Here is a 13,540-nt window from a genome sequence, read left to right as displayed (position 1 = left end):
ATTTTTCAGTTTTATTTTTTTATTTTTAATTATTATTAAGTTCTTAAAAATGTGGAATTATGATTTTTATTTTATGTATACACACACATATATATATATATATATATATATATATATATATATATATATATATATATATATATATATATATATAAATATACATTTTTTTTTATTATTATTTTAAATTTGAAATTTTATCATATATGCACAAATATAATTATTTTATAAGTCAGTGTTCAAGAAAATAAAAACAATTATTATTAAAACCAACAATTTTATTTTATTTTCAATATTAGTGAGTACAACTGCATTATTATATATATATGTATTTTAATCAATGAAATATTTGTTTGCTACTATTTACATACATACATGTGCTTATCGATGTTTTAGAAAATGAATGAAAATTTCTGTAACAAATAAGAATAAATAATTTTGAGCTTAAAATCGAATTTAAGAAAAATATCGATTTGTGTATTTAATTTTTACCTCTGGATTCCCTTTCTTCAGGCAAGTCATAAATTCCAAGCACGCTTTTCCGTAATCTTCTCCGCTTATGTGTAAACAGCCTTTACCTAGTTCAAAAACGGGCCGCTTCATTTCCGGAGGTATCATCGTGAGAACTTTCCAAAATTCAAACTCATGATGCTGCTTATCGATCTTCAAAATATTGACATACATTTTAAAATCATTATTTAGACATATACATATATGCATATACAAAATTCAAACTCACCAAATCCATTGTGTTGAAAATGCACAGTAAGTATTTCTAGAAACAAATGAATCATATTTAAACAAAATTTACATTTTAATACATAAATAAAATCTTAATACCTTCAAATTTTCATCATCAGGAAGATCACCCTTTCTGGCATTTTCAACAACGTCTGCAATATTTAAAATAAGTATAATATAATTAACATTCTTAAAGCATATATGTAATATCTCATCCGAGACATACTGATGTCTATGCCGACGTCTCCAATGCATTTCTCTGTGACCGGACTAATGATGTTCATCCACTTTTGGGGCGGCCACTAATAAACATACAATTCGTATTATTCTTGTTCTTATTTATTTACTAGTGTTGTACCCGATGGAATATCATCGCATGGGTTATGGCATATTAAGTTATTAAATAAAAAAAAATAAAGGAAATGTTTCGGTGCTGTGTTTGATCCGCATGCGGTCGTATTTTTTTTAAATACCTTCGAATATATTTAATTTAATATGAAAAAAAAGGTAAAAAACTACCTATCTACCTACATACATCTGTATAAACAATATAAAACACCAATAGAAAAATTAATTAATTAATTAAATAAATTTTCAATACATGGAAGAAACATTGGTAGCAAATAGTATATATAGAAGTTATTTTCTTTCGATATTATATTCGGTAATTGGACTATTCGTCACATTGGGGTGGTCACAAAGACAATTTTTGCCATGAAAATCGCGAATACACAATATTTGGCACACAAGTTCTCGTTACTATGATAGTTATCGTTAGTATGATGGACTTTTCGGCTGCCAGATGTTCCGTTATAGAGATTTTAGTGACTTTGTGACGAGTAATTTGTGACCAGTAATCACCGAACCATTATATTCGTACATTTTGTTGGTAGTGGTTTAGCTGTGACGTACATATGTATGTCGAATCGAATTGACTATTATAGTATGGCGAGCGTTATCTTACACGGATACACACACAGAATAGCGATATTATATCGGTCTCCGTGACGAGACAGAATGTTAAATTACAGAAAATGCAAATATCGGAAGGCAAAGATCGAAAATCGAAAGATCTTAAGTCGAAAGATCAAAAAAAAAAAAAATGGTGCATGGTAAACGGTACATACTCACTTAATTTGCGCGAGCAGGATACAACAGGAACAAGAGGAACAGGCTTTTCCTCCCGTATTAATGTGCGCGCGCAGAATACGGGAGGAAAAGCATGTTCCTCTGGTTCCTGTTGTATCCTGCTCGCGCAAATTAAGTGAGTATGTACCGTTTACCATGCACCATTTTTTTTTGATTTTTCGATTTTCGATCTTTGCCTTCCGATATTTGTGTTTTCTGTAATTTAACATTGTCTCGTCACGTAGACCCGTATGTTGAATCGAATTGACTATTATAGTACGGCGAGCGTTATCTTACACGGATACACACACAGACACACAGAATAGCGATATTATATATATGATTTATTTAAGTTTGGACCATTGTGGCATTATAGGAATCCTTAATGGGCCACAATGGTCAAAAATATAATAGAGAAGAAAAAATATATACAGACAAAATAAGCAATCATTAAAAACAATAGCATTAATAATAGTAGATACAATAAAAATATCAAATAAACAGAATAGTTTGGATTGTCTTGCATTTACAGCCAACACCAATATATAAGCTGTAAATACAAAACAAACTGAAGAGAGAAGATCAAAATTCCACTCATACATCACATACAATTTTAAAAATAGGGATGAGCGCAGGCTATCAGACAGATAGGTTAAAATAATCTACGCTCACTTTTATACTTGAATATTCAATGAAATCATATGTACGTATTTACCTGATCGGCTATAACGTTGTCGAATATGTACATTAATATGATAAAAGTAATGCAAGATTTCATGTCGATCATGTCAATTCTTTCACAGCTAACTGAAGAGTTTCTGAGAATGGAACGGATGTGAGCCAATGATATGATTGTGTCTTGTATTTATGTTAAGGTTGTAATGGAGGATAAATTGGCAGTTGTGTTGGAATATTTAATTGAGACAGTGTAATTGTTCAGTGGGTTTGATCTGAGACATGCTAATTTTCAATTTGATTACATACGACGTTTGTGTCGATTGTTTTTTGTAAGTCATCTTTGAGATTTGAAATGTCATGTGTTTTTATAGTCAGATAGACACTGATTGGATGGGAATTTATCAAAATTACATAGCGGTGATGGTCATATTAAAATAAATGATGTTTCATAAGAAGCTATTTATTATAAATTTGTAAGTATCCTGAAGAAAATACAGGAATAGTCTTTTTATTATGTTTTATCAGTCATTTTGAGATTGCTCTTTTGGTGTTTGATCCACTTCCGAAAAGTTTTCCCATTTTTCTTGGAATTCGGCTAGGGCTATCTTCACTTTTTCGCTTTCAAAGAATTCTTGCAATTCACTCAAATACTTCTCAAGCTGTTTGTAATAATCGATTTTTAATATCTTATTGGTCATTTGTTTTATTTCATCCCACGGTGTTAATTCACTGATCTCATTTAGCATTGCTTTTACTCCTCCGAGGTCAAGACTTACAGCTCTTTCTGTCAGCTGACGTTCATGGAATAATTCTGCTGCATGCGCCACATATTCCATCACCTGAAATGGCAAGTTTTATTATCAATTACCAATTGGATAGACACAACCAAGTTGTTGTTTTGTTTCACTTACATCTAGTAGTCCACCCTTATCGTGGAGATCCGCTAATAACTTCAAAAACTTTTCATCTTTTAAAAACACTACTATTTCAGCCAATCGGTTCTGAACCTCGCCATCTTCACAATACGTGAGATAGATCTTCAGAAGTGCAATCAAGGCAGCATCGTCCAATTTATCCAACTCTTCGTGGTCATGCGGCTTTTCAGATGACGTGCAGTGTCCGTCACATACTGTAAATATATCATCGATAAGTTCTTCAAGTGCGATAAACGTATGTATTAGATCGAACTGCCATTTTTCTTTGATCATCTTCACAATGTCTTGCATCGGTTCACTTCGGAGGGTTGCTTGGAAGAGGGTTTTTAATTCACCGGAGGTCAAGTCTGTATATAGAAGCTTATAACTTTCGATCGTCGCATCCGACATGGCTATGCTTCTTTTCACATTATTCCAAGACACTGCTTTGTTGAGGTCAGCCATTAAAGCTTTCACACCTCCGTGGTTGTTTCGTTGCATGTTCATCATTTTTTTCATCATATATAATTGGAATGTTTTCATATAATTATCAAAATCATCTTGGATCTAAAATAGCAAAAGGTATATTTTATATTAGCTTTAATGTTTCAACTTATTTCATGCTTTAGCTTTTAGCCACACATAAAGTTAATAAAAGTAGAATCTTATGACATAAGTTCATTATTTTTACAACTTACAGCAATAATTATTCTTAGTAACTATAAAATTCAAATGTTCAATAACTACATATACAAGCACCGGCCAACAACTTGCATTTCTATTATTCATATATACATTCATAGTAAGGGGCAGTTTGTGACTTTAAAAATAGGTGGGGCACGAGAAGGCTAACCCCCCCCCCCTCCTACTACATATTATTTTTTTTCCAAAAAATGAAATTTATATATTTTTAGTGACGTATGCAAAGAAAATGACTTTTATTAACAAATTATCGACTTTGTTCATTATGTGTTCTGAAAAAGCAAAAATGTAATTAATAAAAAATATTTAATAATAAAATTGTCATATTGTGATTGACAATTTTAGCATACCTTCTAAAATATAGTTGAAATGTCGAAAAACGTTGACGGTATCGTGTATTTTTTGATTTGTATAGAGCAGCGGTTCCCAACCTGTGGTACGCGGTTGATGGTTGGTGGGGGTAAACAGACTACTAGTCATATGTGAACCAGTCACAGGACAACCGGTCGCTCTAGATCGGTCACACGTGATCATCCGTCACACTAAAACTGGTCACGAGAAAACTGGTCACACCCTAAAATCGGTCAACCAGTTTTCTCGTGACCAGTTTTAGTGTGACGGGTGATCACGTGTGACCGATCAAGAGCGACCGGTTGTCCTGTGACCGGTTCACATTTGACTAGTAATCACCGAACCGGTTGGTGGTACGCGAAAAAAAATCAGTAATGACGGACATTCAGAAATGATGATTTACAATCATAAATAGAAATGTTTTTTGTATCAATTAATAAACATTATCGTAATTAATCATAGTCGACGTATCGATGAATTAGTAAATCAAATTAAATTTATTTTTTAAGGAGATTTAGGGCGAAATCAGACAGCGGTGAATATGGGACGTGGTTTTTTTTAGATAGTTTTAAACATATAGAAAAAATGTGGTGTTCATGGGACACGTGCATGGGAAATGAAGAGAAAGAGAAATGTAGAGGAAGAAAATGAGAGTGACACTACAAGTGGAGAAGATACCAGTGGTTACATTAGTCATAAAACGGTACAGCACTAGTACTAAATACTAACGGTCACTAATCTGCTTAACTATGAGCGTTTTTATTAATAAATAATGAGTATTAAAAGTATGAATTAAAAACTTGCGTTGTAAATATGATATTATATTCAAAAACAAATCAAAATTTGATGATTCGTGTTTTTCAATTATCCGTGGCCTTCCTCCCCAGCATTAGCCCGGATAATCGAGAGTATATTGTATATTATATGTACTTTGTAATTTTGTGTTTTACTAAAACCATTTATCAAAAATAGAAGTATGACGAAATAGTATATAAATATATTAAGCTTTGAGCATATTATAATAATTGTGACTCTGCAAATAGCTATTTTTCCACAAAATTTCTTAACAAAATAGATCCATTGCGTTTACCCTGTCTTCACATTCCTTACCATGCAAGTACTATATATTATAATTACAGTAGCAATAACAAATTCCATGAAATATGTATAATAATTTTATATGGTTGGTACAATTTAACGTAATGTGGTACCAAGTACCAAGTGGTACGCGAGTCAATTATGATTCCGAAGACTTATAAAAAAAAAGTTTTTTAAAAACATACCTCTTTCATAATTTGTATATAAAATAATTATTTTGAATAAAAACAATAATTTTATTTTACTATCACCATCTATGTTTAAAACTAATAAACAAACGATGGATAAACGTCAACGACTATCTCGCCGGGCAGATATCAAACGCATCTTATACGATATTTTTGCACCATCGTAATGGCGGAGGATCCATTTACTTATATTGATGACTAAAATGAGCAATATGGCAAAGTATGAATACGATCGGATAAGAGGCAAACTTTTTCCTGAATTGTAATCGTAAGTGAAACGTAAATGAGGTATGTAAAAAAGGTTGGGAACCACTGGTATAGAGAATATAGACGACGTATTCTGCCCCAAAGTGACCAACTAAAAGTGACCCGCTGTTTACGGAAAATACGGATCATTTTTCTCTGCCTCAACTAACTGTCTACATTCAGACGTTCATATCACTCGCAAGTGCCAACTGCAAGTGCAAACTGAAGCTGGCAACCACGGGACCACGACAGATAAAAGACTGCCCCGAACTGAATTACGAATCGTATCAATTCACCGCGTGGCGAGAGGGATAAAGCTATACATTTCTTGACTACTATTTGAAATATTGTCATTTGATATATGTAGACCTGTCACTATATCTACGGTGATAGTATCGATAAATTTCAAGTTTAATGTAAAAATTCTCGAGAAGTGATATTGAATTACAGCCACATATATAATTATACGAAATGAGATAAATATAACGATACATGAAATTTTCATAGTAATACATATATTTTTATGTTTAAAATGTCAGAATACATATTTGGTCAATTGCAGATAGTAGAGATAATGTGGGATTGGTGGAGATAGCAAAAATGGTTAGAATAAGAAAAGTAGAGATATGACAATATCTCGGTATCGAATCGTTAGCTGTCTTTATTAAATGGCTTCAATTAGTTGGTTGGGGCACGTTCAAAGGACGGAAATTTCTCGTTTGATATAATTACATACATTTAGAGATTCTGCTACGTCTTCCCATGTATCTTTGAATTCGTCACTTCTCAGGAATAAAATAGCATTCTGCACTTCAGGATCTTGTGAGTATTTTTTAGTGGCTCTCAATAGTTTACTAAAGGGGACGTGGCTTAAAAAGTCTAGTACGATTGGAGTTATATCTTCAACTTCATCTTTTTTAGCAGATGAACCGTTGTGGATACAGAAAGCGATGAAGAAAATCAGACAGACCTTCATCGTGTGATTTTCTATTACAGACTATTGTTATATTTAATAGATTAAAATAATCTTATCCATTTTTTGTCTTATCTTCAGGCCTGACGAGGAAGGGGAGGGGGGTAAAGTTCTAGACTGACCGATTCTGGAGAAAATCATAATAATAACACTGTTCGACACGAAAAATGGTTCAGAGACGAGATATGTCTTTTCTTATACTAGATCTACATATACCCAGTAAATATGAATCTGGTAATAAAAAATGTTGATTGGCTCAAGATTCGGAGATATGTGTTTTTTAAATCGAGCGCAATTTTTCTATATCTTCGTGTTGTTCGGTCGATGTCTCAAAATCTGTCAATTTCCTGTTCAAAATGAATATTGAAATCTATAGTCGGGTATTTTATCTTTCATTTGTAGTACTTTTCAACTTTCAAATCTCTCTAAGTAGTCGTCCAGTTCAAATCAAAAGTCAAAAGTACGTATTTTCATTTGGGATTTTTTCCCACTGTTAATACTATTTTATATTAAGTATTTTCTATTGAAACATGTTTATTGGGATAGTGTTCTGGTCACACTATTTTTTGTTTTCGTTTAAAAGGGTTAATTGGAAGTGTGCCGAATTTAAAATCGGTAAAATTGCGAGCTAAAAGTTCGTAATAGTATTTACTCGTATTTAAACGAATCTGAATTTAATTAATAAGGATAATATATTAAATTGTCTTTATATGAAAATTAAATAAAATTCCACTTACAAAAATCATATTTCGACTATTCTTGTGGATTAATAATAAAAATTCGTTTATTTTATCGAGGTAAGCCAGTTATCAACTATTTACCTTTATACGTGTATCTGCAGATATACATTAAAAGACATTTCAATAAATGAAAGAATCTCCTATCGGCCCTGTTTGTTTTGATTAGTAATCGGAATCAGATATGTACATACATATATTACTCTTATTTTTATTTTATCTTTAACTTATACTAGGAAGCATATCAGTTAATCCCAATGCGCCTTCCTGGCCATGACATTGTAAATTTATTAGTATTATTAGTATTATTATTAGTCACCGGAGCTTGAGGGGGCCGTGTATTGTTCAAAGGTTGTAAATGTATTGTTAAAGGTTTGCCGAATAATGGATAGCACTGTGACTATCCTACCTCTAATTACACTGAGCAACAAAAAAAAAATACCAGAGCGGAGACTAGCCAATCTTTACTAAGTTTGACCCACTGAATTCGAATATGATATTGATTTTTGTTGGTGAAAAAAATCCGCGATTTTTACAGTTTTTTGGCTTTTGCGGTCTTTAACTCAAAATTTAGGATTGTTACGCTCAAAGTGAGTATTGGAATCAATAGTCAGATATTTTTCCTATTAATTTTTATATTTCATTGCTTTAAAATACTTCTAATTAATTGTCTAGCGAATTTTAAAAGTCAAAAATATATTTTTTTTACGGATTTTTTTCCCGTCCTATTTTTATTTATTTGGCAAATTTTTTATTTTAACACGTTTATAAGGATTGGTTTTCTATCTCAATATTTTTTTTTATCTAAACGTACTAACTCAAGCTGTAATTGCAATTTAAATGCTTTCGTTGTGTATATGGTTGTATGGTTGTATCGTATTCGCTAGACAATTAATTAGAAGTATTTTAAAGCAATGAAATATAAAAATTAATAGGAAAAATATCTGACTATTGATTCCAATACTCACTTTGGGCGTAATAATCCTAAATTTTGAGTTAAAGACCGCAAAAGCCAAAAAAACTGGAAAAATCGCGGATTTTTTTAAACGCTCATATCTCGTAAACGATCACTCACCAACAAAAATCAATATCATATTCAAATTCAGTGGGTCAAACTTAGTAAAGATTGGCTAGTCTCCGCTCTGGTAACTCAAAAACGTGATTTTTTGTTGCTCAGTGTTATTATACAAAGTACATAAATACATATCAATTAATATCCACAGAGACATCTATAGTCAATTTTGTATATATTTAGCATTTTAAACAATTCAGTTAATACATATCAATTAACATCCACAGAGATATTTATGGTCAAATTTGTATGTTTGCAGCGTTGTTTTTTCAATTCAACGAAATTTGAGATTGCCGAAAACTCGGAATTTGCGAGAAAATGGGTAAGGTTGTCAATTTGTTGGAACCGTTTCAATGAAAATCAGATAAATTGGCAAACTCTAATAGGAAACGATCCACCTGGAGCCACAAATCCAAGGTCTGGCCAGCGAAAACCAGTAGGATTTGAACCCGTGACCACTCTGTTCAAAGCATTATATGCTACCCACTAGTCTAAGTATTCTGCTGGTCTCTTTATTATTTAAAAGAAACACTGCTGTATAAAATAAAATATATTTGTTATAATATATTAATTTGCATACATAGTTTTTAGTTTGACGAATGTATATTTGTTTTGATTTTGATTTTTAAATGCTTTTTATTATTACTAAATTATGTTCACAATACATCTTATACTGATCATTTTCTATTTTAAATTTTTAATCTAATTTTGTTAATAATCATAGTATTATATTATTCGAATGTTAATGTACAGCATAATAGGAAAAATAGCTCAAAAACCTATTGTATAATATATTTATTTAGTTTCTGTTTAATGAATCAATTTTATATAATCTAATGTGCATATATTATGATACTTTTCAATCTTAATATACATACAATTTCGAAAGAGACTTTGTATGTAAGTTTGTATTGTAAGTATTTTTGGTTGTAAACATCAAAAACAAGTCAAAGTTTCTATCTAGACGATTCGATTGGTTGAATATTATTTTTTTTCGATTCAAATACATTTAATAAAAAAACACATATGAATATTTACTATTAAATTCGCCATGTTTAAGCTGTTTATTTATTTACTTATTTACTTTAAATATACGGCCGCAAGGACCATTGAACAATATTATTATAAATAGAACCATAAAACAAAAAAAAAAAAAACACAATATTAATATAAGAAAAAATATGAGTTTTAAAACCAATTGAAAAAATAAATGAATGAATTAAAACAATAAAATAAAATGCATTAAGCATTTGTATAAATCAGAAAAATGATGCAACAATTTTTTTAAACTATGTTTACTAATATTAAAAAAATCAAATTGGCTAAATTCGTTTCCCAGTTTATAAAGTTGGGGTAATGTTGATTTTTTGTTATAACTATTGGCATAATTTTTGATGTGGAATAAATAGTTGCATCTGGTAAATCTCCCCGATGTATGAAAATTTATGAGGTCCACTAATTCACTACAGTCCATAACTCCGCTGAGTACATCAAACAGACATAATAAATCATTGATTATTCTCCTGTAACAAAGTTTGATCATATTCAATTTAATATACTTGTTGGTGACAGGGTCAGATTTTGTAAAAAAATTATAATCAATGAATCTAATAAATCTATTCTGAATCCTCTCAATGGAATTACTATATACCTGTGAATTAGGGGACCATATTGGCGAATTGTATTCAAGTCGATTCCTTACCAATGAGAAAAATATAAATTTAATTGTGTTAATATTGTTAAAATGAATTTATTTATATTACAAATACTGAGCGAAGCCGGGTAAAACAATTAGTATACCTATACAAAAACAATAATACAATTTTTATGGGTAACAGTAATCGTCAGGTTCTTCGACATCTTCGCTAGTATATTTCTTCAACATTTTATATATTTCTGACAAACCTGTGAATTTTTCTTGCAGCTGTGTAATTAAATTTGTTACGTTTTTGTCATTCAGCATCGTTTTCAATAAGCATTTGATCGAATCCAAAGCTAAATGTTCTTCAAACCCGTCCAATTGATAGTCGTGTTTTTTTAAACCGTTGTAAACATTTTTTATTTGAATCCAAAGATCATATGGAATGAGTTCAACCAAAAAAATATCTATATCAAAATTTCTGTGTCTAAATCTAAAATCTTTTTCAACCGGTATTCCCCAGGAGGGTAGAAAATTTTCATCGACATCCGATTCAATTTCAATCGAGTTCGAATCTTCATCAAAATAATCGTCAAATGCTTTGTACACATGTTTAATCACCTGAAATGCAATTACAAGATCACAATTATACTCATTTGATGATATAAGTCTATCTTTATAAAAATACAAACAGTTCACTTACAGTTGAGACCTCTTTGGTGTTGGGCAATTTTTTCAAGATTTCTGCAAATTCGTCACTGGTCATGTAATTTAAGACATTGTATATTTCTTCTTTGTCTGAATATTTTGCGAATGCTTCCGGTAATCGGTCTACTATTTTCTCTATAACTGAGTTTACATCTTCTACGTTTGAATATTTCACGGTTAAGCCATAGTTAAAACACAAAATAAATAGAAAAATGACAGTGAACTTCATTCTGATGCATATTTTTACTACAGTCGAAATGACACTGAACTCAAAAAGTGATTTGTCATATACATATATATATATATATGTCAAAAAATAAACTCATTTGATATATGATTAGCAATCTAAAATCTGCATTGGGCGTGCGTTCGATAATACGTTTATCTAAATTTAAGCAGGGCCGATCCAAGGGGGTCAGCCGCCCAAGTGTAAATATTTTTACTCCTTATCATATATATACATAATTTCGCTATTTTATGCATCTGTGTATAATAACGCTCGCCGTACTATACTAGTCGTTTTGATTCGACACACATATGTACGTCACAGTTAAAACAATGCAAGACAACCTAGGAATATAATTACAAAGGAAAAAAACTTCTATAGATACTGTTTGCTACCAATGTTTCCTCTAGGTTAATAGACTCTGTCTAAGTCGCTGAGCATTTACCGCCATCTATTGAAAATTTATTTAATTAATAAATTTTATCTATTGTTGTTTTATATTTTTTATATGTATGTAGGTAGGTTGGTAGTTTTTACCTTTTTTTCATATTAAACAATTAAATATAAATATTTAATTAAATATATATGAAATGTATTTGAAAAAAATTCGACCGCGTGCGGATTGTTCACAGGACCGACACATTTCTTTTATTTAATAACTTAATATGCCAACACCCATGCGATGATATTTCATCGGATACAGCATTAGTCAAATATTTTTACAAAAAAAAAAAATCGTAAGAAATATGGCAAAAAATAAAATTATACGCTAAATTAAATATTTTCCAAGTTCATCCGACAGCAAAAAACTGTATTTTAATAAACTGAAACAGTTCCTGTAAATTGGCATCTCCTTACCAATCTCTCTTGCTATTCTTGCAAGTTATTCAGCGTCTTTAGCTTTGCCGATTTCTATAATAAAATGTTGCAAAAATGTCTCCATTGATGTCACTGTGGATGATGTTTGTATGAATTCGCACTGTATAAAAATGCTTGTTATTGAATTACATCTATATTAGTACACTCGTCGCTTTGGAGCGATTTGTATAGGCGAGTGTACATGCTCGATTGAAATAAAAATAAAATAAAATATCGACGATCTGGCCCTGAGTTTAAAGATATAATTTATATCAAATGTAGTTATCATAATACTTATTTTTGAATCATTATTATCTTGTAACACTTTGATACCATTTGTTTTTTAGATTAAACGACATTCTACAAATCTATAGTATGCTAGAAATAAATTTGAATTTGTTAAAATGTTTCTATTAAGACAGGAGTGCAACAAAAAATAAACCGAAATTATGATAAAAAAAATGAAAAGACAAATATTTTTTGAATATTTATTTAATTAAATTTTTCAAAAATTATTTTATTACATCATTTTGATAAAAGTAGTTCTCTTATCAGTCGAACCAATCCAGCCACATCCACCCCACCAGCAGTAAGCATAGCAGAAATTTCTCGCAATCTTTCATTTTCAATCATTGTTTTTACTAAACCTCTAAATTCATTCGATGTTAAGTCCTCTATTAGTCCTTGGAAGTCTTCACTATTTTCCTTTTTATCATCGTACAAATTCTTCATCTCGCCCCAAGGAATAGTTTCACTAATAGCGAGCACAAGACCTTTCATACCACCGAGATCAGCTTTCCCAGTTTTCCGAATGACTCTTGTGATGCCTAAAATGTCTCTGAGATTTTCAAAGAATGTTCCAACTGGTATTCCAGCTTCATCCAAAAAGTCAGTCACCTGAAAATGTTATACATTAGCTAATAAGTACGTACTGATATAATTTAAAAACATATATAGAGATCCCAACTTACATCTGTGAATTCTTTAATGGTATCCAATTCGGCAATTATATCCTTGAATTCATTTCCAAACATGTAAGTGATAGTATGTTGTACTTCAGTATCGTCCAAAAATTTGAATAAGAGTGCGAAGATTTCGCCGGAAGGAATTAGATCAACAAATTCGTCCAAATCAGAGCTCAAATCTTTGACTTCAACTCTATCATTGGGAAAACCCCAACCGAGACCCAAAAGTCCGAGAAAAATCAAGCACAGCTTCATCTTGAGGCAGTTTTTTTTACAACTTATCAATACTGACTGGTACGCAAGTAAGTATGATTTGAAA

The 13,540-nt window shown here is 31.0% G+C and overlaps 4 protein-coding genes across 4 annotated transcripts; all 4 read right to left on the bottom strand.

Moving 5' to 3' along the window:
* Positions 1-259: 259 nt before the first annotated feature.
* LOC143920772 (general odorant-binding protein 83a-like) lies at positions 260-1,034 on the bottom strand. Its single transcript, XM_077443722.1, has 5 exons — positions 965-1,034; positions 838-890; positions 737-772; positions 490-660; positions 260-410 (listed from the first exon to the last, which is right to left on the bottom strand). The coding sequence occupies exons 1-5, from the start codon at positions 1,020-1,022 to the stop codon at positions 390-392; spliced, it is 339 nt and encodes a 112-aa protein (XP_077299848.1). The 5' UTR covers positions 1,023-1,034; the 3' UTR covers positions 260-389.
* A 1,950-nt stretch (positions 1,035-2,984) lies between these two features.
* LOC143920771 (uncharacterized) lies at positions 2,985-7,038 on the bottom strand. Its single transcript, XM_077443721.1, has 3 exons — positions 6,780-7,038; positions 3,456-4,025; positions 2,985-3,383 (listed from the first exon to the last, which is right to left on the bottom strand). The coding sequence occupies exons 1-3, from the start codon at positions 7,017-7,019 to the stop codon at positions 3,066-3,068; spliced, it is 1,128 nt and encodes a 375-aa protein (XP_077299847.1). The 5' UTR covers positions 7,020-7,038; the 3' UTR covers positions 2,985-3,065.
* Positions 7,039-9,445: 2,407 nt separating this feature from the next.
* Positions 9,446-11,438, bottom strand: LOC143920770 (uncharacterized). Its single transcript, XM_077443720.1, has 2 exons — positions 11,168-11,438; positions 9,446-11,085 (listed from the first exon to the last, which is right to left on the bottom strand). The coding sequence occupies exons 1-2, from the start codon at positions 11,399-11,401 to the stop codon at positions 10,651-10,653; spliced, it is 669 nt and encodes a 222-aa protein (XP_077299846.1). The 5' UTR covers positions 11,402-11,438; the 3' UTR covers positions 9,446-10,650.
* Positions 11,439-12,738: 1,300 nt separating this feature from the next.
* Positions 12,739-13,540, bottom strand: LOC143921261 (protein G12). The gene is made up of 2 exons (XM_077444474.1): positions 13,228-13,540; positions 12,739-13,153 (listed from the first exon to the last, which is right to left on the bottom strand). Exons 1-2 carry the CDS (start codon positions 13,474-13,476, stop codon positions 12,782-12,784), a joined length of 621 nt encoding a protein of 206 aa, XP_077300600.1. The 5' UTR covers positions 13,477-13,540; the 3' UTR covers positions 12,739-12,781.

The sequence above is a fragment of the Arctopsyche grandis genome, chromosome 13, assembly GCF_051622035.1.
Source record: "Arctopsyche grandis isolate Sample6627 chromosome 13, ASM5162203v2, whole genome shotgun sequence".
Classification (NCBI taxonomy): domain Eukaryota; kingdom Metazoa; phylum Arthropoda; class Insecta; order Trichoptera; family Hydropsychidae; genus Arctopsyche; species Arctopsyche grandis.
This window is presented reverse-complemented; position numbering and strand designations above follow the sequence as displayed.